The sequence below is a fragment of the Drosophila biarmipes genome, chromosome 3L, assembly GCF_025231255.1.
Source record: "Drosophila biarmipes strain raj3 chromosome 3L, RU_DBia_V1.1, whole genome shotgun sequence".
Taxonomy (NCBI): Eukaryota; Metazoa; Arthropoda; class Insecta; order Diptera; family Drosophilidae; genus Drosophila; species Drosophila biarmipes.
This window is the reverse complement of record NC_066613.1, coordinates 4,042,359-4,061,657: the sequence shown is the minus strand read 5'-3', so window position 1 is coordinate 4,061,657 and position 19,299 is coordinate 4,042,359. Positions and strand designations below refer to the sequence as shown.

The 19,299-nt window shown below is 45.2% G+C and overlaps 6 protein-coding genes across 15 annotated transcripts; 3 read left to right on the top strand and 3 right to left on the bottom strand.

The window, feature by feature from the left end:
* Positions 1–2,332: 2,332 nt before the first annotated feature.
* Positions 2,333–2,767, top strand: LOC108030840 (single-pass membrane and coiled-coil domain-containing protein 4 homolog). The gene has a single exon (XM_017103972.3). The coding sequence runs from the start codon at positions 2,480–2,482 to the stop codon at positions 2,654–2,656; it is 177 nt and encodes a 58-aa protein (XP_016959461.1). The 5' UTR covers positions 2,333–2,479; the 3' UTR covers positions 2,657–2,767.
* A 269-nt stretch (positions 2,768–3,036) lies between these two features.
* LOC108030839 (uncharacterized) lies at positions 3,037–5,139 on the top strand. Of its 5 annotated transcripts, none has more exons than XM_017103971.3 (4): positions 3,037–3,375; positions 4,355–4,408; positions 4,463–4,545; positions 4,997–5,139. In XM_017103971.3, exons 1-4 carry the CDS (start codon positions 3,361–3,363, stop codon positions 5,058–5,060), a joined length of 216 nt encoding a protein of 71 aa, XP_016959460.1. In that variant the 5' UTR covers positions 3,037–3,360; the 3' UTR covers positions 5,061–5,139. The 5 variants fall into 5 exon arrangements, 3 of the variants coding, with proteins under 3 accessions (XP_016959460.1, XP_016959459.1, XP_016959458.1); XM_017103970.3 differs by lacking the exon at positions 3,037–3,375 and adding an exon at positions 3,971–4,241 and having other exon boundaries at positions 4,463–4,557; XR_007763793.1 differs by lacking the exon at positions 3,037–3,375 and adding an exon at positions 3,975–4,241 and having other exon boundaries at positions 4,463–4,854.
* Positions 5,082–5,865, bottom strand: LOC108030838 (ER membrane protein complex subunit 4). The gene is made up of 3 exons (XM_017103967.3): positions 5,698–5,865; positions 5,504–5,633; positions 5,082–5,451 (listed from the first exon to the last, which is right to left on the bottom strand). The coding sequence occupies exons 1-3, from the start codon at positions 5,751–5,753 to the stop codon at positions 5,137–5,139; spliced, it is 501 nt and encodes a 166-aa protein (XP_016959456.1). The 5' UTR covers positions 5,754–5,865; the 3' UTR covers positions 5,082–5,136.
* A 240-nt stretch (positions 5,866–6,105) lies between these two features.
* Positions 6,106–9,654, bottom strand: LOC108030837 (ADP-ribosylation factor 1). Of its 5 annotated transcripts, none has more exons than XM_017103965.3 (5): positions 9,519–9,654; positions 7,429–7,722; positions 7,257–7,366; positions 6,944–7,069; positions 6,106–6,814 (listed from the first exon to the last, which is right to left on the bottom strand). In XM_017103965.3, exons 2-5 carry the CDS (start codon positions 7,574–7,576, stop codon positions 6,650–6,652), a joined length of 549 nt encoding a protein of 182 aa, XP_016959454.1. In that variant the 5' UTR covers positions 7,577–7,722; positions 9,519–9,654; the 3' UTR covers positions 6,106–6,649. The 5 variants fall into 5 exon arrangements, with proteins under 5 accessions (XP_016959454.1, XP_050742563.1, XP_016959451.1 ...); XM_050886606.1 differs by having other exon boundaries at positions 7,429–7,637; positions 9,519–9,634; XM_017103962.3 differs by lacking the exon at positions 9,519–9,654 and adding an exon at positions 9,049–9,210.
* Positions 9,655–12,347: 2,693 nt separating this feature from the next.
* On the bottom strand, positions 12,348–17,087 carry LOC108030830 (uncharacterized). Its single transcript, XM_017103951.3, has 6 exons — positions 16,935–17,087; positions 16,242–16,323; positions 15,754–16,179; positions 14,763–15,691; positions 13,433–14,693; positions 12,348–13,374 (listed from the first exon to the last, which is right to left on the bottom strand). The coding sequence occupies exons 2-6, from the start codon at positions 16,297–16,299 to the stop codon at positions 13,277–13,279; spliced, it is 2,772 nt and encodes a 923-aa protein (XP_016959440.1). The 5' UTR covers positions 16,300–16,323; positions 16,935–17,087; the 3' UTR covers positions 12,348–13,276.
* Positions 17,088–17,450: 363 nt separating this feature from the next.
* LOC108030831 (general transcription factor IIH subunit 2) lies at positions 17,451–19,191 on the top strand. Of its 2 annotated transcripts, XM_017103952.3 has the most exons (4): positions 17,451–17,591; positions 17,666–17,748; positions 17,798–18,139; positions 18,191–19,191. In XM_017103952.3, exons 1-4 carry the CDS (start codon positions 17,472–17,474, stop codon positions 19,095–19,097), a joined length of 1,452 nt encoding a protein of 483 aa, XP_016959441.1. In that variant the 5' UTR covers positions 17,451–17,471; the 3' UTR covers positions 19,098–19,191. The 2 variants fall into 2 exon arrangements, with proteins under 2 accessions (XP_016959441.1, XP_016959442.1); XM_017103953.2 differs by lacking the exon at positions 17,451–17,591 and having other exon boundaries at positions 17,599–17,748.
* Positions 19,192–19,299: the final 108 nt, after the last annotated feature.

Sequence of the window (19,299 nt, the reverse complement as noted above, 5' to 3'; positions counted from 1 at the left end):
ATGTTGAAAGCGGCAAATTAATCTGAAATCGTTCAACGTGGGTTTCCTTTGAAGTTAAACCTGCTTACCTGCCTAAGATACAAATTTCCGTGCTTAACTGCGCCCGCTCATTCTCATCCTGCGATCGTGGGCCTTGTGATTAGGCAAGCTCCATCAAGGTGCAAATCTTCCGACGACAACTCTTCCCGGCCGAGAACTGCTTCCCAAACGGTAGGCAGAGTCCCCTTTTCGGGAACCAACGAGCAGCTCGAGGAGACTTGGGAGCGGCAATTGGTGGAGGGCAGCAGCTCTGGCAGTTAGTGAGCAAAGATAATCTATTATGACCGTAACAAGAAATAAATCCCAACTCGGTAATCCATCATTTTACGACTGGGCAATCAAAACAAGGAGTTTGACTAAGAGACGGACTCTCGGCCCGCTGACGGACGGCGGACTGGCCAATCAACGACAACACACATAGTTGGCCAGAACCAGGAAACTCGGATTGGGCCTGCCCGAGACATGACTTTCGGACAGCCGCGTGCGCATCGAGGCCGACTAAATACAATGAGTCACAAAAGTATTCGTTGCAAAGAGGGTTACAAGCAAAACCATTTTAAAATGGTAAAAAATGGGTTATGCTTGCAAAGATATATATTTTATGAAGTATATGAAAAAAAAAAAACAAAAAAAAACCAGAAACAAAAAAAATACATTTTTTTTAACTTTTATTTGATACAACGATGTTTTTTAAATTTAAGTTAATAATATTTGCTTTAAGAAAGATTTTTGTATATAATTTATTATTATTATTGTAGAATATAATTTTTCATATGTACTTACTCAAATCCGTATTTTCGTATATTCCTGCGTAAATACATATGCACGTATGTATGTAATCAGCAACCTTCCGAATATACATAGATATGTATAAACATATGCTGTATCTGAGAATGGCATTAAATCATTAATATATTAATTCATATAAGATTAGTATAATTATGTGAAAACTATTTACCTGACTAACAAGTGATATTTGTGATGAAAGCAAATGCTTTATGAATATAAATATATTCGTATCTGACAGAGAAGGAAAAGTGTGGCGAGCTTAGGCTGAAAAATGTTAAACCATCGGTGAAGATGGCGGCGGTTCCGTAGTTGGAGTTGGAGAGTTGGTTTTTATAGACGGAATTATTTCTTATATTTTCTAAGGAAAAAAAAAGCAATGAAGCTAATTTTCTAAAAAAATGTTGCTCTTTTTTGTATGTCTAATAAGTGCGTTACCCTAAACAATAAATAAAAATATTAATTTGCAACATATTTGTTAAAAAACCTGTATTTATTCGTAGGGTGCCTCGCAACGAATACTTTTGTGACTCACTGTAGTTGCCAATAATCCGTGTCCAAACCGATCGGGTTGCCGTTTATGGTAATGGGCGAAATTAGATGCCGAAATGCGCGGCGGCTGCGAGGCTTCATTACCGATGCACAAACTTGGCAGTGCGTCTGCGTCCCGGCTGATTGGCCACGGTTCCGACCGGCGTTCTGCACTATTATTGCTTCATCAAGTGTCCAGCAGCCGCGTGTCCACAGGGCAACTGCGGCAGAAGCCCGAGCAGTGAGTGACCGGTCGGCAGCGGCAGAGACCCGACCCCGAGGGCGCTGCGAACTGCTCAAACATTTTCGAAATCGCATTTGGAGGTGAAGGTGCAACAGTTGCTGGCGTATCGGATGTCTGCGGCTCACGGGCGCAGCTAAGGGGCTTAGCGGGGCGGCAGGGCAGGCCAAGGGGAAATATGGGTTAGTGCGAGGAGGTTGTGGGCGGCGTGCGCCGCAGCCCGACAGCCTACGATAGTCCCTGCGTTACGCCACACTCCAAGAAAAATTCTGCCTATTCGTTGCAGATTGATTCAATTTATTCCGCTCATACTTCTCAAAGACCCTCCTGCTACTCAGGCATAAAGGGGTGGCGTTTGTTGCACTCGTCGATCCTTGTTCGTTGGAAAGCTGGGACAGCGTGGGAGGAAACGGATTCGGTTTATTTCCTTTTGTTGCTTCTCACTTCTCCTCTCTGCTGGAATCCACATACGTGTTAACTGCCTAGGGGCTTCCGAATTCGCAGACTGTGCTACATAGCGCGAATTACTCCTAATCATTTGTATGTAAGAGCAATAAGCATCCAATGCTGAAATAGTGTTTAAACATTTCGGTCCCCGGCCGAAGAACTCCGAAATCATTTTCAAAAGGCGCGCCCGCATCTCAAGTGGCAGCACCTCCCGCCGGGAACTGTTCAACACTGGCCTGCAGCCCGTCAAGAGCTGCCTGCTGTAAGCCAGCCACGCAGCGCTCTTCTTCTTGCCTGGCCCAAAACAACTTGTTGAGCACCAGAAGCAGCCAGCGCAGCGCCCGCTTTGTTGGTCCACGCACACGCACTTATAGGGACTCACACGTCACCAGGTTGAAGCAGTCCCACCCACTAGCTCAAGAACAAAAGCCCAAGATGCGCCAGCTGAAGGGAAAGGTCAAGGAGACGCGGAAGCAGAAGAAGGAGCGCAAGCTGGACAACCTCGAGAGCCAGGCGAAAATCCGGACCGTGGTTCTGCCGGCGGTGGGCGTTCTGGCGGTCTTTCTGGTGCTTTTCGTCTACCTGAAGACCCGCCCCGCGGTCCTGGCCTGACGGAAGGGAGCCTAGCCATAAGTTGTCGCTGGTGCGGCGGGAAAGTGCAATTGATTTGATGTTAGCACGCGTAGCTTTAGCAGTACCATAAATCGCAGTTCGTCCAAATAAGCTGTTTCCTTTTATTGCAGTCAAGCTTCCCTGAAGCAAACTGGTGTATTCCTAGTTCGTACCTCCCAGAACGCTCGATATTTTGCGAGTCAGCAGAACGTTAGAGTTTCGGAGGCCTGACTGTAGCCGACCCGCAGGCTGGCAGTGCTGGAAAGCGTCCAAGGTTGTGGCGGCCAACTCAAAAGGCAAAGCACAGGGAACGGTAAAACCGGAACCGTGCTAGAGAGGAGTGGCAACCACGAACAGGTTTTATTTTTGGCCTGTTGGCGGTTCGCTTTCCCTCGGCCTGCTTTTGACAGTTTTAGTCGCAGTCGGTGAACGCGCAGAGGAAACTGTGGGATACCGTGTTGCAGGTTCAGTGCAGGGTCCGAAGGCAGTTAGCTGCAGGAGCGTTATCAGAGCAGCCCCGATTAGATAATCACAGCAGAGAGCACCGCAGTGGGCCAGTCAGCTGCTGTCAGGCTCTCGCTCTCCCACCCGCCCCACACAGCGCGCTCTCGCGCCGTTTGACGTTTCTTTTGCACGTTCTCACTTTTGCTAAGACTCTCACACTGGCGGTTGCGGGCGACAAAGGCTCCTTCAGCTTCTCGACCATGCTCAAGTTTTTGGTAAGTTCCTGGGCGGATCAGTCCTAACATCCTTCTGCGTACCTGCTACGTAACGCCAGTCCCCCAAGCACGCTAGCTTTGCAGTTGGCCTGCCTTGGTTGGTCTGCTTTTTGCGGCGATGACGCGCCGCTGCACTGTGGGCCAAAGTGGGTGTTTTCGGCGACAAAATTTATCGAGCTGTAGAAATGCACATATTTTCTGAAATTTAGTTAGTTTGGAGCTCTTTTTGCATACGTAAATCATCTGAGCCGCTCGAGAGGGTTACCATTCCTAGGCTAAAAGGTACCTACTTAGGCCGAGTGCTTGTTGACAGCAGTGGTAGGCAAAAATACGTAAAGATAGAGAAGAAGGTACAGATACAGACTCCCAAAATCTGCCACTATTAATATTTCTTATATATGTTTCAATATTAAAAACCTGTTAAAATAGTATGTTGGTGTGCCAATAAAATATAACTGGAGAGGGCTGAGTTTTTGGATTTCCATTAAGCATTCATCGGCGACTTTGCCTACTGCTGTGGTAGGCCAGTTGAAATTCAAGGTTATATAAGGCGCCACACTCCAGTATAAACAAAACCACAATCAGCTACTCCTTGAAAATGATGTCTACACACCTCACACAGTCGGAGTCCTCACATCCGGACTCCTCAAAAACAAAAACAAACCTGCCAAAATTAATTGTTTACACTGGGATTATTTTGAGCCAAAATGAAGCTTGTGGGACTTGGGCTGCGGGTTTTGAGACTTAAAACCAGCGGGCAGAGCCGCTCTGCGAATACCTGTTCCCCTCCGGAATTGCGAGAACCTCTGCCGTGCTGCCCAAAGAAACGCTTTTGGACCTTCAAAAGAGTGCTGTGCTTCTCCACGGTCAGCGAAGTCCACACCCTCGAGTGGGGTCTCCACATACACACCTAGATCCTTTGTGTACAAAGATCCAGCACCAGCAAGCATTCTAACATCAGTCTCTTCCTTTCTTCCAGTTAACCTTTGGCGCCGGGGTTTACACGGGCATCTACGTCTCGCAGAACTATGAGGTAAGCATATTGGCCCACATCAGTTAGTGACTTTAATCCTTCCGCTTCTCTTAGGTCCCCCGCGTAGATGATCCGCAAAAGTTGATCCAGCGTCTCAACGAAAAAGTGAAGGAACTGGTGGACCAAAGCAAGAACAAGTAACAGGCTTGGTAGTTTTGTATATGGGGAACGTAGCCGTCACTAAATTCAAATAAATCTGAGCGAGCTTTTGTAATTTAAATTGTATAAAAGTTATCGCTATCTGAATCTGAGTCAATTAAATCTGCAAGTTTTTGGCAAAACTGATTGAGGTTCTTCAGAGACAGTTATTAAAGCTATCGGAATTACGCGAGTCATGATGGCAACCCTCGTTTTTTTTCAAATTTGTGACCATATCGTAAAAAGCATGCCACTTCGTTTACAAATTAGCCATTGAAACAAACACTTAAACTCAAACAAAAAAAAAGGTACAACAAAATTCTAGTAGGTAATGACAAGTAGAAATCGCAAATATTTAATATAATGATTTTCTTTTTTTGCTAACTTAACGGCAGAACTGCCATCGATTATATTTTAATTGAAACCATATCGCATTACCTCCTTTCACAGGTCGCCCGGCGAGAAGCTAGTGGATGACATCAAAAAGGAGGCCAAGAAGATACTGGACGACTGACTGCCGCTATAAGACCCCACGTTTAGTTTAAAGAAATTTATCTATGATCAAATAAAGCAATGCTACATGTGTAAAATTAGACGAAGGACACTCCTCCGCCATAATACTCCAGGCGCGTCTGCGGCTGAACAAAAGCGAGCCAGTCGGAGGCGTGAGTGGGCAGCAGGCCCATGCTGTGGCACTTGTAGAGGGCCAGGGCCACGTTGGCCAGATTGCCCAGGAAGTACACGATGCGCTGTCCAGTTCCCTGGGCGCCCTCGGCCATCTTAGATGTCACCTGTGTTGTGAAGATGGCCTTGATGGGTCGGATCAGCATCATACCGACCATCATGATGGGGAAAATAGAGATTGAGTTGCCCGACATGTACATGATGAACAGGTTCATGGGTATCTATCGTAATCCAAAGGTTATTTCTCGGCCTTCCATCTGGGTTAGTACTTACGTTCTTCAGGGGGCCCAGGGCGAGGTCCCAGGATTTCTTGATGACTAGGCGTTGGTCGCGCACCACCTCGCTCTGGTTCACCAGAGCAGAAGGATTGTATCCCAATGGCGAGGGAATATCAGCGTTTTTACTGCAGCGGGAAAGCAAATGGGTGGGTGACAAGATGAATGAAAGTGATGAACAGCCACTACTACCTCACGTTGAAGTCCAGCGCCCACTTGAACTTCTTCGAATTTTGCTTGGCCGACATGTTACGTTTCCTTTATTAAATATCGGTCTTTTCGCAGAATTAAGTGACAATTTTTCCGACAATTGGTTGCGTAGTGTTGTTTAACGTCCGGTTCTCACTATCAATCAGTTATGGTCAATTTCGATAGGCAACCGTGGTGAATGACAATCTAGTAACGATAGACGGAGTCGACACTGCGCGGAATTTTTGAAATGCATTGCAAACACTTTTATCTGGTCAGTTTTTCGTCAATATTTTGTTTTATTTCAAATTACCTTTTAAGTAGTACCTTCCTTTTTTTAATGATCTTAGGTATATGCGTGAGTTTTTATGGGTTTTGCATGGCCAAGCGACAAGAAAAAATGGGTTAAAATTAAAATGGTTTTTTGTTGTATTTTTAAAGAGCAATTACAATTACAGTTTTTTCTCATTAATATTACTTTTATATTTATAAAATTAAAAAGAAATATATATTGATGAGGGGAGGGAGAGGACAAAAATAACTTAAAAAAGACATTTTTTACCATATACTATAGTTTTCCTTTCTGTGATTGGTTGGGTCTCTTTTACTCGTTTTGCTTTTAACATCCAATAATTATGTATACGAATTTAAATTAAATTATAGCGATTTTATATGCTGCTTGAAAGGTTATGTTTTGCAATTCAATAAACAATTTCAGTTTCTTGTTTGGAAATACGGACAGAAGGAGCCCATTAAGTTATGCGAAGATCTGCTGCTCTTGTTGTTGGTTTTGTTGCCGCTGCTGTTTTGTGATAATTCCTTCTGATGTCGATTTCCCGCTTTACCATCTGTTAGGTGTTCTCCAGCCGCTCTTTCTGTGTTTTGGGTGCTGCTTCGGCTTGCTTGAAATCAGAGTTAGTTGTATTCATATTGTTGCTTTAGTTGTAGTGTTTAATTAGCGATTAGCGTTCTTCAATTGGTTGGACAGCCAGTCGAGTCCCTCGTAGAGACCATCGCCGCTGGTTGCACACGTCGCCTGAATGTACCAGTTGCGGTTTCTGAGTGAGTGCAAGCCGAGTTTGTCGGTAATTTCGGCTGCGTTCATAGCATTTGGCAGATCCTAAAACGATTTGAGATAAGAGTGCGCCACATTAGAAATATTACAACATGCGGCTTAGGATTCACAATATAACCCAAGTGCGGATACCGATTATGGTAGTGCACCTAGGGCTCTAGGGCTGGAACCTACCTGTTTGTTGGCGAAGATAAGTAAGACTGCATCCCTCAGCTCGTCCTCCGCCAGCATGCGCATTAACTCCTCTCTCGCCTCCCCGATACGCTCTCGGTCATTGCTGTCCACAACAAAGATAAGACCCTGAAATGGCAAGCAAATAATATTTAATTTGCCGTGCCTTGTAGAAAACAAATAAAGGATATCTGATAGAGCATCAGTCCCGTCTTGAAACAAAATAAACTTTGAATAATCACAGAGGATTCATTACAAGTTGTTAACATCATCTAGAATCGCAGGAGACATCGGGAACAGTTGGAGTCACACTTACTTGTGTATTCTGGAAGTAGTGCCTCCACAGGGGTCGAATTTTGTCTTGGCCGCCCACATCCCACACTGTAAAGCTAATATTCTTGTATTCTACAGTCTCCACATTGAAACCTAGGAAAGATCAGGAAAGAGTTAATATAAAGAGGGTGCTGTGGGCGCTCTATAACACTCACCAATAGTAGGTATCGTTGTAACAATTTCGCCTAATTTGAGTTTGTACAGAATTGTGGTTTTACCAGCGGCATCCAAACCGACCATCAATATCCTCATTTCCTTTTTGCCGAAGAGGCCTTTGAAGAGGTTCGCGAACACGTTTCCCATGGCTTATGTTTGTCTTTCGTCGAAAAATGGATCTCTGGCTGGCGTACTCGCTGCTTGCTGGCTGGAATTATGACAAGTTCAAATCCGAGTTGCAAAACCGATCAGAATATGCAAACTGCGGACTTGTGAGCTTGGACTAAGAGAATCTGCAAAAAGGACAATGGAATCGAGAGTTGTAGTCGGGAGTCATCCGCGGCATAGCCGTTCTGAATAAGATAGGCAATAGGAAGTAGCCCAAACGACGGCAGAAGCAAAGCTAGAAAGGTTTGAACGGCTTTTGTGTTACGTGTTGATATCAGTCCCGACTGAGTCATAAAGTCCGGGAGAGACTAAGCGAACCGCTAACGGAATTTCGTTTCTTTTATTGTAACAAAGCTGTTTTCTGAATGTGCTTAAGGCTAGCAGTCGAGCGAAAGTGGTTTATGTAATTAATCGCTGATTAATAAGGCGAATGGGAGGATGTGTCAAACACATTTCGCTGACTCTAAATATGTGGCCAGCTAGCGGCTGCCGCTGATAAGATATTGATTTTCAGTGCACAACGACGAAGGCTCTGGCCCGCTCGGTGCCGCTCTCCCAACTTCCGCAACCCACCCACTTCATCCGCGTACTCAAGAAACGTGCGACCTGGAAGGTGCGTACGCGATAGGCTTGCGGCCAGGTAGCTTGCAGTTTTCAGGCAACTTGCTGGGCTGAGGGAAAGTCCCCCAAACTCTGCGGTGAGTCATTGGCGACGTCTTGAACGCCCGCAATCCAGCAGGCACAAATGTGCAGTGCCTTTTATGTTCAAATCGGGGAGGAGTACGCCCTCAACGTCACCGACGACGCAAAAACAAAGCGTTGCCAACGAAACATACGGGAGTCTCGGGAGGTTTAAATTCACTTTTAAACGCTCAGGTATCTACAGTCTCCCAACTTTTTATGGGATTTTAACATCCAGCGATTCACACTGACAAGGCGCAGATAAAAATGCTCTACGATCTGGAAGCCGCTGACCATAGTTGAGCTGGAAGCAGCGGCGAGCGAAAACTACACGTAGCAGCTTTTGATTTCGAGCTGCGGGAAGCGGGGCAAGCCCACCGTCACCCCGCACACACACACGCCCGCAGGCGCTAGGGTTGCCAGCTGCCCCGAGTGGCTCTGCCCCTGTCCCTAATCCCAGCTCTGCGCTGAGCTCGAGCCGACTACCACACACTCGCACAATACCATGGCCCCAAACTCCTGGCCCAGGCAAGCCGCGACTGTGCCCACTTTTCATTTGGATTCGAATGGGGATCGGACAACTTGAACTTTATACGTGGTTGCCTACGTCTGTGTGAGTGACGTACGCTTTTTCTACGTTGGTGAAATGCGTCGGCAGCCGTCCCTTGTTTTCTCGAAAGGCACAGAGGTTTTACCCAAGTTCCTCGGGCACCTATCAGCTACAATGGTATGTCTTTAGAAGCACATTACACGTTTATTTACCGACTAACCAGGCCTTTTCGTGGATTTTTCTTTGATTGAATTTTCTCTGCTGCCGAACACACCACACACCGAATTGCGAAGAGAAAGATAATGGGTGAAAATGCTATCGATAGCAGTCTTGTCCGATAGTCGATGAACACAAGGCACTGTTTTTGGTGGGCCGAAGTCGACAGTTGCTCGGCTCTTATATAATTTGACTAAGCATTTTTAACCAATTTAGCAGAAGACATTAAAACGCCTTCGGGCCCCCTCGTAGGATACGAAAATACAAACAGAACGCCGTCGATAAGTTCGGTCGACTTCCAATACTAGTCTTCGACTACTCCCCACAGCCGCGAACGCAGCATGGGTGTGCGTGTGTGGTCTATTGCTCACACCTATACGAACACACCACATTGCTGAGGAAGTTCTTAAATCAAACAATAAGTCCAATTTTTTGGCATATAACCCCTGATTTCGACTGAAAACACATACGCACCAACTACTTGAATCAAATGCACACGGGTTAGAGCGGAAATTTTAAAAACTTCTGCTTGGAAATGTCTAAAATCACAGAGCAATATAAAACTTGACCGAGAATACACTTGCCGTTGAAAAAACTGCAAACTCACCAACATAAACGTTGCCGATAGAGATGGGCGCAGCGCAGGGCTTGTCGGACCATGCGCAAGAACGGGATGGCAGTAGCGTTAGCGCCGTGGTCAAATTTAAGGCTAGCTGCCACGTCTCTTTTTCACCACGCCGATAAGAGAGATAAGTCATCGGTTTGGATCAATCGAAAGTATTACCACACTTTAGAAATCGAGAGCATTTTTAACTAGGAGACTAAAAACGGCTGAAAAAATCGGGTTTGATTTCTTAAAATAGTTTATCTCAATAGAGAACTGGTTTTCCTAACACTTATGTACATATATTCTATTAACTTTATTGTCATTCTATTATTTATTGTCTTGCCAAATATTTTCCTTTGGTTTGCCTGGGTATTGCGAGTATATACTTTTTTACACTATAAGCTAAAAAAATTAAATAACTTTTAAGGTGGTGTTCCTCTTGTTTGGGCTTAAGATTCATCAAACATTAATAAAAAATACTGGCGGATATTTTGTTAAAAGGATAATAAGTTGTTACCATCGATTAATATCCAATAACATTATACTATTATCGAATCGTCGAGAATGTCGAGAAGTATAAAGTCAAAGAGTAATTGCTTATTTTGGTAGTCATTTTAACATTCACAAATCGTCCAACTCTATCACTTTAAAACTAAAAAGATAATTAAAATCTATTATTTGTCGCTATACATTGTTAAACTAAGTATTTATAGTAAGTCTAGAAAAGCGGCATGTGCTCAAAAAATAGAAAAAAAATTAACCTCGTCAAAAAAAAATTGAAAATTGCAAAGCAAAACACCTAAAAGTCGTTGAAAATAATACTACATCGAGGGTACATTTTTCGCGCCCCTCTCTAGACGATTACCGCATTTATTTCATGAAGCGATTTGTTCCCTCTTCCCTTTTTATGGAGGGGTTTTCAAGCTATTGAGCGTATCATGTTCGTAGCTGGATACAGGTAAACTCAAAAACGTGTTTCAAAACGCGACTAAGGACGATGTTTAAGGTGGGAACCTGCATTATTCAAAAATGTGTGATTCTATGATTAAACCACTTTAGAGAGTATAATGATTTCAGTCAAAAGTTTCGCAACGCAGTGAAGGAGACGTTTCCGACCCCATAATGTATATATATATTCTTGATCAGCATTACTAGTGGAGTCGATCTAGCCATGTCCGGCAGTCTGTCTGTCCGTTTCTACGCAAACTAGTCTCTTAGTTTTAAGGCTATCGGGCGGAAACTTTCCAAAAGTCTTCTTTCTATTGCAGGTAGTATATAAGTCGGAACCAGCCGGATCGGACCAATATATCTTATAGAAAATATCGGGGAAAAAATGAAATAAAAATTATGTCTTTGGTGTTTTTTGATGTTTTTTAACATATAACCTCTTACGCTTGGAAATAAAATTTTTTAATTGGTTTTGAATTTCGAATTTAATTTTATCAAAGTCGGACCACTATATCATATAGCTGCCATAGGAACAATCGGAAAATGAGTTGCAAAATAATATGAAAAATTATATCTTTGGTGTTTTTCAACATATAACCTTCTAAGCTTGGAAATAACATTCTTTATTTAGTTATGAATTTCAAATTAAATTTTATCAAAATCGGACCACACCTGCCATAGTAACGATCGGAAAATTAGTCGGAATCTATGATAAAATTATATCTTTGGTGTTTTTTAACATATAACCTTCTAAGCTTGGAAATAACATTTTTTAATTAGTTATGAATTTCGAACTAAATTTGATCAAAATCGGACAACTACATCATATAGCAGTTATAGGAACGATCGGAAAATTGGGGGGAGCTTTTCTACATATTATCTTATTATATTGGGAATACATTTTTTTATATTTTTAAGAATTTTGAATTCAATTTAATAACAAGAAACTTTTATGCGCATGCAGCTATAAGAAATAATCAACTTTAGTAACACCATGTGAAATTTTTCGGGATTGTTGCTGACTTCAGTGACATTAAAAATAAATTATTCATTTTTATTATTATTCTTCTTTTTTTATTATTCATTTTTTTTTAGACCATGTTTTGACATCTATATGTTAGAGTAGTCCGATTTTTATTGAATTCAATGCGAAACTCTTACAAATTTTAAAAATGTTCTTTCCAAGCCTAGAAAGTTATGTGTTAAAAAACACCAAAGATATAATTTTGTTATATTTTCCGTCTAATTTTCCGATCGTTACTATGGCAGCTATATGATATAGTCGTCCAATTTTGATCAAATTGAATTCATAATTTAGAACAAATAAAAAATGTTATTTCCAAACGTATGAGGTTTTATCCACGATAGTTACTACGGGAGCTATAAGATATAGATGTTTGATCCGGCTGATTCCGGCTTAAAGTTTTAGCCCGATAGCTTTAAAACTGAGAGACTTGTTTTGCGCAGAAATGGACGGACAGACGGACGTGGGTAAATCGACTCTTCTAGTGACGCTGATCAATAATATATATACTATTTGGGGTCGGAAACGTCTCCTTCCCTGCGTTGACCCTCTGCAATAAATCGAATAAATCTAGTTTTTATTGCTGTCATACACCGAGTGGAAAATTCACTGGGCCTCCTAACCCTGTGCCACCTTTGACCAAATCGTAATGGAAGCCCCTTCGGACCCAGCGAGAAATATGGAAGCACGATGGGACTGTCAAGTTTAAAAAAGACATGATAAATCAAACTTCACTGAAATAATTTTTTTATTGTGTTTGTTTGGATTCACAGTAAAGCTGCTTCGCGGATGTAAGCCGGCTCCGAAGTAGCAGGTAGCAAGGCCTAGGCTTATATAAACGATCAAGGATATTTCAAACTCTACACTTCGTAGATAGAGAACATTTTAGGCTTTGCTCTCCCACAGCTGCTTAAAAATTCTTTAATTAATAATGTTGCAAATATCTTTAAGTTCTCTAGATTAAAAGTACTAATATAAATTACAATTTATTTCTATCGTAACTTTACTTACAGCTTAGTTTGCTTTTGATTTCTAAATGGTTTTGCTAAAATGCAAATCATGTATTTCTACCTATTCTAAGACATACAATTAGTAATAACTTAAATTGCTTGTCTTTAATTTTCTACGAGTTGTAAATTAAGTGAAAGTCCATATTTTTCGAATTATCATTGATATCATACTAATATTTGCAATCAAAACTATTATTAAGCTTTCCAAGGACATCCTTAAAGAGTGCTTGTAGAGTTTGAATCCTTTATATGGTATAGGGCATGTAGTCGCCGATTTAATCGTTAATCGTAGATCAAACAGACGCCTCCCACGATTAAATAACGGCATATTTTTAGGTATTCGCATATTTTATTTCAACGTTCTATGCTTCTTTTTTGACGCATCATTACGTTTGGCTAGATCAGCTTGGTAATCCCGGTAATGATCTTAACAAAATAATGATTTTAAAACCACTGGCAAACACGGCCCTGAGTCATTGGTCACGCATATTTGCTGCCTACAGTGTGGAAATTCTAAGGCTAAACGGAACTGAAGGTGGGAGTAACCTAGCAACGTCAGGTTCTTTCAATATTATCGGCTTATGGACTACGCCTTATATATAAATATATATATATTCTAAGTTTAGATACTATTAACATGTTTTTACGTCGGGATGTTGAGCGTCTTGAACTGTTCTTCGTGCATCTCAGTCATCATGAAGGTGCCATCCTGTAGCAATAAAACAACGCGACGTGTACCACCTGAAAATAAATTGATTGTTAAAGACTTTGTTTTTAAACGGCAGTCATCACAACTTACCCGGGGAAGGCAGATCTGCCTGCACCACCTCGGCCGGTATCTGTGCCTCCGTGCCATCGCTGTCAGAGGTCGTGATATGGATCTGGGCCGTTGCCGGTGTTCCGGTGCCTGCTGCAGAAGCCTCCGCTTGTTGAAGCACCTGGTGATGTGCTAGTTCTTCCTCTGTCATGGACACGAGAATCTGCTCGCCATCTGCCGTCGCTGATCCGACACCATGCGACTCAACCTGTTCCCCAGACTGAACGGCCTCGGCAACTGCGTGGTCGAGGGATAGGACATCTTGGTCTTCTCCCTCTGCAGCAGCCACGTACGCAAATTGCTGCTCGCCATCCGGGCCCTGGGTTACAAGTATGGTTTGGCCCTCTGCATTTTTTCCAGCTACCTGGTAGACAGTCCCGTCTTCGCCGCGCACCAGCAAGGCAGAGCCGTCCTCGTTGGTAAGAACTTGTTGATCACTACCTAGGAGGGCCTGCGCTGCGGCTTCCAACTGCTCGCGCTGTTGCTCCTGTTGCTGTTCCTGTTCCATTTGCAGCTGAGTCTCCTCCTGACCAATAAGCTTACCGGTGATTGGACACAGCTGAGCCTGGTGCTGATTAACCTCCTCCTCTAGCTCCATCTGCAGCGGCGTTGGCTGAAGCGCCGGCTTGGGAGTTATTCTCTGTCGTCCAGGAGTCACTTTCTGCATATGCGTAGATTGTTGTTGCTGTGCCAGAACCTGACGCTGGCGAGCCTGGGCAGAGCGTTGGGCTAGCAGCTCTTCACGGGTCACCACTTTTCGTGTAACTTTCAAGTCGCCCGACTTCGAAAGCTGCAAAATTTTTTGCTCAGGGGTAACTGCTTTTGCGCCCTGTTGGCGTTGTTGCGGAGTGCCGACACCGGCGCGTGCTAGGACTCGGCCACCCGGGTGAGCTCGGCCCGGCGCCTGCTGCAGACTCTGGCGCACTTGTGTGTGTGTGGCACCCAAAACAGGTCGACGCTGAACTGCTGCTGTTGTGGGGCCGTGGCCAGGGGTGCGCAGAACCTGTTGTCTCTGGCCAACAGTGATTGGCGAGCTGGTGCCGGAGTGAGCAGGCCGAGCCACTGGAAGGCGCTTGGCTAAGCCTGTGGTTGCAGGCGCGGCGTTTATCTTCTGGGGTGCCACGGCGGCTGGTGAAACGGGGGCCGGTATCTCAGAATGCTCAACCCGAAAGACTCCTCTTGAGCTGATGGCCACCTCAGAGCGTGTTAGATACCGTACGGGACATTCCGGCTTCTCCTTTTTCTGGAAAAAGAGTACAAGGATGGTAAGTAAATTTTTGATGCACAAAAGCAAAAAAAAAGAACTATTTACCAGGTGTATTGTGTTGGGCATCTCGGGCTTGCGGAACATGCCCGAGCTCGTGCTGTCCTCTGTGTAGATAATCTCACCCATTTTTTGCTCCGTTGCCGACACGGCAGTGGAGTTGCCATTGACTTTGGCCTGCTGCTTTTCCGTGGGCTGAACCCGTGGCTTGTTCAGCTGCACGGAGCTCCCTCCGTTTTTTAGACGCTTTACCGTGTGTGATGGCAGGTCCTCTTCAAGATCCTCTAATTCCATAGAGTCGTTTAGCCCACTGCCCTCGAGGCTGGAGTCCGTGTGATTAAGCTTGCGCTTGACCGGACCCGTCGACGGGGGCCACTCTTGTTCCGTTGCGGATTCGTCCTCGTTGGCTGAGGAAGGCGAAGAGGAACCATCACCGCCACCAGTTTCATTTACCCATTGCTTGAACGAGTCCATGGCCTTGGTTTTGGAAGTGCGTGAGGGTCTAGATGATGGCGAAACTTGGGATGGCGCCGGGACCGGACTGATTGGAGCGACAGATTCGCCCTTTGAGGATGCACCTTGTGGCTGTGTGCGCTTCAAGGCGTCCAGACCCTTTTCCCGAGTTAGCTTCTGGCGCGCCAGTTGCTTTTCAAACATCTGCAGGAAATACGGCACCCGCTCAAGATTGGCCATGACTTCCCAGGTATTTTCATGGTGCGAGCGATCTACCCATTTTACCAAATACTCGTGGGTCTTGCGACGCGGGTTGAAACGCTTGGCCACTATCTTCTCCACTGGCTCTTCGGTGCGCTGTTCTGTCTTGGAATCAATCCGAATGGCGATGCGGTTGTTGGGCTTGACTGTTCCGGCGGAAGCTGCTGAGGGAAGCGTAGGGGTGCCCGGCTTGGACTTGGGTCTTTCGTTTTCGGTGTCCTTAAGCTGATTGGCCAGTGTGGGCAGCTTGCCGGCCGGGGATTCTGGCAATACAAATGAGAAATGTAATATTTTATTATACACTTATTCTAGAGTATTTAAATACTTCTTGTGGGGGAGACGCTAGTGTTGTTGTTGCTGTTAGACGTATTGTTATTGGTTGGGTTAACCACAGTCTTGGTAATGCGCACCGGCATGTCCTGAAGCTGACCGTGGGCAATCTTGCCGAAGGACTGAATAGTCTTTCCGGCAACGATCCATGGCTCCCGGACGCTTTCCTCCAGTTTAACCCAGTGCTGGTACAGAGCCCAGGAGTTGGCAGAGTTAGTGTCCTTGCGTGTGTGCAGCTGTGTTGCTTTCCACAGCGTAAAGGCCCAGATGGTGGGCTTGGTGTCAAGAGTCTCCTTCAGATTCGCGTTTTCCTTCTCGCAGGCGTCCTCTTTGTGGGCCTGGAACTCTTCCACAAAGTTGTAGGCCCTCAGGCAGCGTCCACACACAAGAACGTCCATGTTTGCCAGTTCCTCTTGGGCAGCTGCAGGGAAATACAACATGGGCAATTAGCACAGTTCGCGTAATTTAGTTTGGTCCACTCACCTCTTATAATGTTTGCGTGTTTGCCGATTTCCGTGGGTGCAATCTCCTGTGCCAACATTATTCACGACCCCAGCGCCCAAGCCTGTGTGGAATGCATTTAGATTGTAACTTTTAAGAAGTGTAGAAGGAAGCGTCAATTTATGTTATTCCTTGGCTTTTAAAATCGGCTAACAGCAGAGAAAAAAGTACAGTGCCGTGGTGTGTTTGCACAAACTCGGACCGGGTGGCAACGCACCTTGTCGCTGTCTACGGTGTGTGCCCGGTGTGGTGAGTTTCAGCATATGTACATCTGCAACGCGATGGGTGATATGCAGCGGCGCTTTGGACCAACAAAAAACCCCAAAAAATGAATTTGAAAAGGCGCCGGTTCATTGACGTACAAGCTACACTTCTCAAAGTAATATATGTTAGAACACAACTCGTTTTACGAACACTTTGGAAGTTTTTCAGTCTATCACTCGTATGCAGAACATAAACAATTAGTATATTAATATATTAGTATATTAGCCCACTCAGGGCTGGACCAACTCCTATTACTTTAAGTAAACCTATTTGGAAGGCTCCTTTTACTTTATCTGTACAAGTTCAGATAGCCCGCTTAAATTTCGCAGCCACCAAATAGACAGACTTGCAGATCAGTACATCTCACTACGAGATACGGTTGGATTTGCGCCACTGCACTTCTGCACACACCTTCATAAACCCTTTTCGTTTGCAAAATCAAACTGAACACAGTTTTTGAACTTCGTCTTAATTTAACCGATTCCGACTTCTTTACACGAGCAGCGCCGCGGCTGCTTCTGACAATTGTACGCGCGAACTCTGAATGCCAAACGCAAAATTGGTTCGGCTGCACGAAAACGGCCAGTGGTGATTTTGTACCGGCTAGGCGCACCTTTGTATGCGCTTCCGTCAACTTTGGGTTCGCGGTTGAATTTAAATTGGACTGTATGGATATGCCAACAGCTTTCGACTGTTGCAGTTGCACTAGTTTTCAAACTATGGATTATGCTTTCATTTTTTTCATTATATTTCGCGCCTTGCTATACGTACGCTTCACTTAAATGCCCGGACATCGAGAGTAGCGCTCTTTTCCGTTCGCCCGCGTGGCGGTGCACTTCGACAGCCAATCACGCAGTGTGGTGAGATTTTTTATCGATATGGTAACTTTCCGCGCTTTTCAATGATCAAAACATAAACATTTTTTTATCTAGTTCAAAGGAGTGTTAAATGTTCATTTTAAATTTGACTAACTCTCTTCCGAACTTTGTGTTAAAATTATTTACTTGCGACAATGATCCGTCTGCGGTCAATGTGGCAACCCAGCCAATTGTATTTATTCTTGTCGAGGTGTGTGCACACTGTTTCATTTGCCGGTGCCTTTGTTGGGCTCTGTTTAATTTAATTATTTCGATTGCAAGTAGTACAACAGAACTGCAGTAATGGCCGACGACGAGCAGGATGACCAGAAGGAGTACCGCTGGGAGACGGGCTACGAAAAGACATGGTGAGCGATGTGCGCGGTGAAGTGAGTCTATTACGATCAATGGTTTTAGGGAAGCGATCAAGGACGACGAGGATGGCCAGCTGGATGGAGCCATTGCGGGGATCATTCAAAAGGCAAAACGCCAGCGACAGGCTCAAAAGACCAAGCAGAACCGGCTGGGCATGATGAGGCACCTGTTTCTCGTGCTGGACTGCTCTGAGTCTATGAGCGTGCCGGACCTCAAGCCCACGCGACTGCGCTGCACCGTGAAGCTGCTGGAGGTGTTCATCGAGGAGTTCTTTGACCAGAACCCCATCAGTCAGCTGGGCATTATTGCGCTGAAGGCCAAGCGGGCAGAGAAGGTGACCGAGCTCACAGGGACATCGCGCGTTCATCTCAAGGCGCTGGAAGGGTGGGTTCCGATTAATAACTCTATTTTCGACTCCTTAACGTTTTGTTTCAGCTTGGCCAACGTCTCCCTGACCAGCGAACCCTCGCTGCAGAACGGCTTGGATCTGGCGTTGAAAACGCTGAAGGTTGTCCCCTCTCACGCATCACGCGAGATCGTCATAATCATGGGCTCACTAACCACCTGTGACCCAGTGGACATAAACCTCACCATCGACGAGCTGAAGAAGGAGGGCATTCGTTGCTCGGTAATCTCCTTGTCGGCCGAGATTCACGTGGCCCGCTACCTCACACAGCAGACGATGGGTACTTTCGGGGCTGTTCTAGATGACGCCCATTTCCGAGACCAGCTTATGTCCCAGGTGGATCCGCCGCCCGCCGCAAAGACGCAGCACTATTCGCTCATTCGTATGGGTTTCCCTCACACCAAAAACGAGGTGGAGGGCAAGGACGCGCCGCTGTCCATGTGCATGTGCCACATAGGAAACCTGGAGGAGCCCAGCGAACTATGCACTACTGGTCACCATTGCCCGCAGTGCAACAGCAAATACTGCGAGCTCCCTGTCGAGTGTCAGTCCTGCGGACTCACCTTAGTCTCGGCGCCGCACTTGGCGCGATCCTATCACCACCTGTTCCCGGTGCCTAACTTTGAGGAACTTCCGTTCGAGGCCATGCCGGTCTCCTCAGACCTCGACAGCGGGGTCAGGGAGTGTTACGCCTGCTTTAAGGCTCTAGGACAGGTAGCAGACAAGGTCGCCGATAAGGTCGTATATAGATGCGGGTTCTGCAAACAGTTCTTCTGCGTCGACTGCGACATCTTCATCCATGAGACCCTACACGCCTGCGTGGGATGCAACACGATTCCAGGCGTGGACGGCCTGGTCTATCAGCAGAGCGCCAAGTCCGACCAGGATGGTGCGCACCCTGGGACTTCGAAGCAGCGCTCCCAATTCGGCATGTAACTGACTTTCTGTAAATAGATATTACTAACTACGCATTTAGGGCAAAACCAATACAGTTCAATTCGTACCGGTGTTCGTCAGATGTATCAATTAAGATCTGGTGTTATGCTTAATAATTGTGAAGCTGAGCGTAGCATTATTATGGCCGTTGTCAAATCCGCTCATTTTCATAGCAAATTGCTTGGTCGTTTGCCTCTCCATG

Coding starts and splice junctions, on each gene's coding strand:
- LOC108030830 (XM_017103951.3), bottom strand. CDS start 16,299: ATGTTGGCACAGGAGATTGCACCCACGGAAATCGGCAAACACGCAAAC. Junction 16,180..16,241: donor ACACGCAAACATTATAAGAG/GTGAGTGGACCA, acceptor ATTTCCCTGCAG/CTGCCCAAGAGGAACTGGCA. Junction 13,375..13,432: donor GGCAGATCTGCCTTCCCCGG/GTAAGTTGTGAT, acceptor ATTTATTTTCAG/GTGGTACACGTCGCGTTGTT.
- LOC108030838 (XM_017103967.3), bottom strand. CDS start 5,753: ATGTCGGCCAAGCAAAATTCGAAGAAGTTCAAGTGGGCGCTGGACTTC. Junction 5,634..5,697: donor GCGCTGGACTTCAACGTGAG/GTAGTAGTGGCT, acceptor TTCCCGCTGCAG/TAAAAACGCTGATATTCCCT. Junction 5,452..5,503: donor CCCTGGGCCCCCTGAAGAAC/GTAAGTACTAAC, acceptor GGATTACGATAG/ATACCCATGAACCTGTTCAT.
- LOC108030837 (XM_017103965.3), bottom strand. CDS start 7,576: ATGGGAAACGTGTTCGCGAACCTCTTCAAAGGCCTCTTCGGCAAAAAG. Junction 7,367..7,428: donor TACAACGATACCTACTATTG/GTGAGTGTTATA, acceptor GATCTTTCCTAG/GTTTCAATGTGGAGACTGTA. Junction 6,815..6,943: donor TTATCTTCGCCAACAAACAG/GTAGGTTCCAGC, acceptor AAATCGTTTTAG/GATCTGCCAAATGCTATGAA.
- LOC108030831 (XM_017103952.3), top strand. CDS start 17,472: ATGTTCATTTTAAATTTGACTAACTCTCTTCCGAACTTTGTGTTAAAA. Junction 17,749..17,797: donor ACGGGCTACGAAAAGACATG/GTGAGCGATGTG, acceptor CAATGGTTTTAG/GGAAGCGATCAAGGACGACG. Junction 18,140..18,190: donor CATCTCAAGGCGCTGGAAGG/GTGGGTTCCGAT, acceptor GTTTTGTTTCAG/CTTGGCCAACGTCTCCCTGA.
- LOC108030840 (XM_017103972.3), top strand. CDS start 2,480: ATGCGCCAGCTGAAGGGAAAGGTCAAGGAGACGCGGAAGCAGAAGAAG.
- LOC108030839 (XM_017103969.3), top strand. CDS start 4,083: ATGAAGCTTGTGGGACTTGGGCTGCGGGTTTTGAGACTTAAAACCAGC. Junction 4,242..4,354: donor GAGTGCTGTGCTTCTCCACG/GTCAGCGAAGTC, acceptor CCTTTCTTCCAG/TTAACCTTTGGCGCCGGGGT. Junction 4,546..4,996: donor GTGGACCAAAGCAAGAACAA/GTAACAGGCTTG, acceptor CTCCTTTCACAG/GTCGCCCGGCGAGAAGCTAG.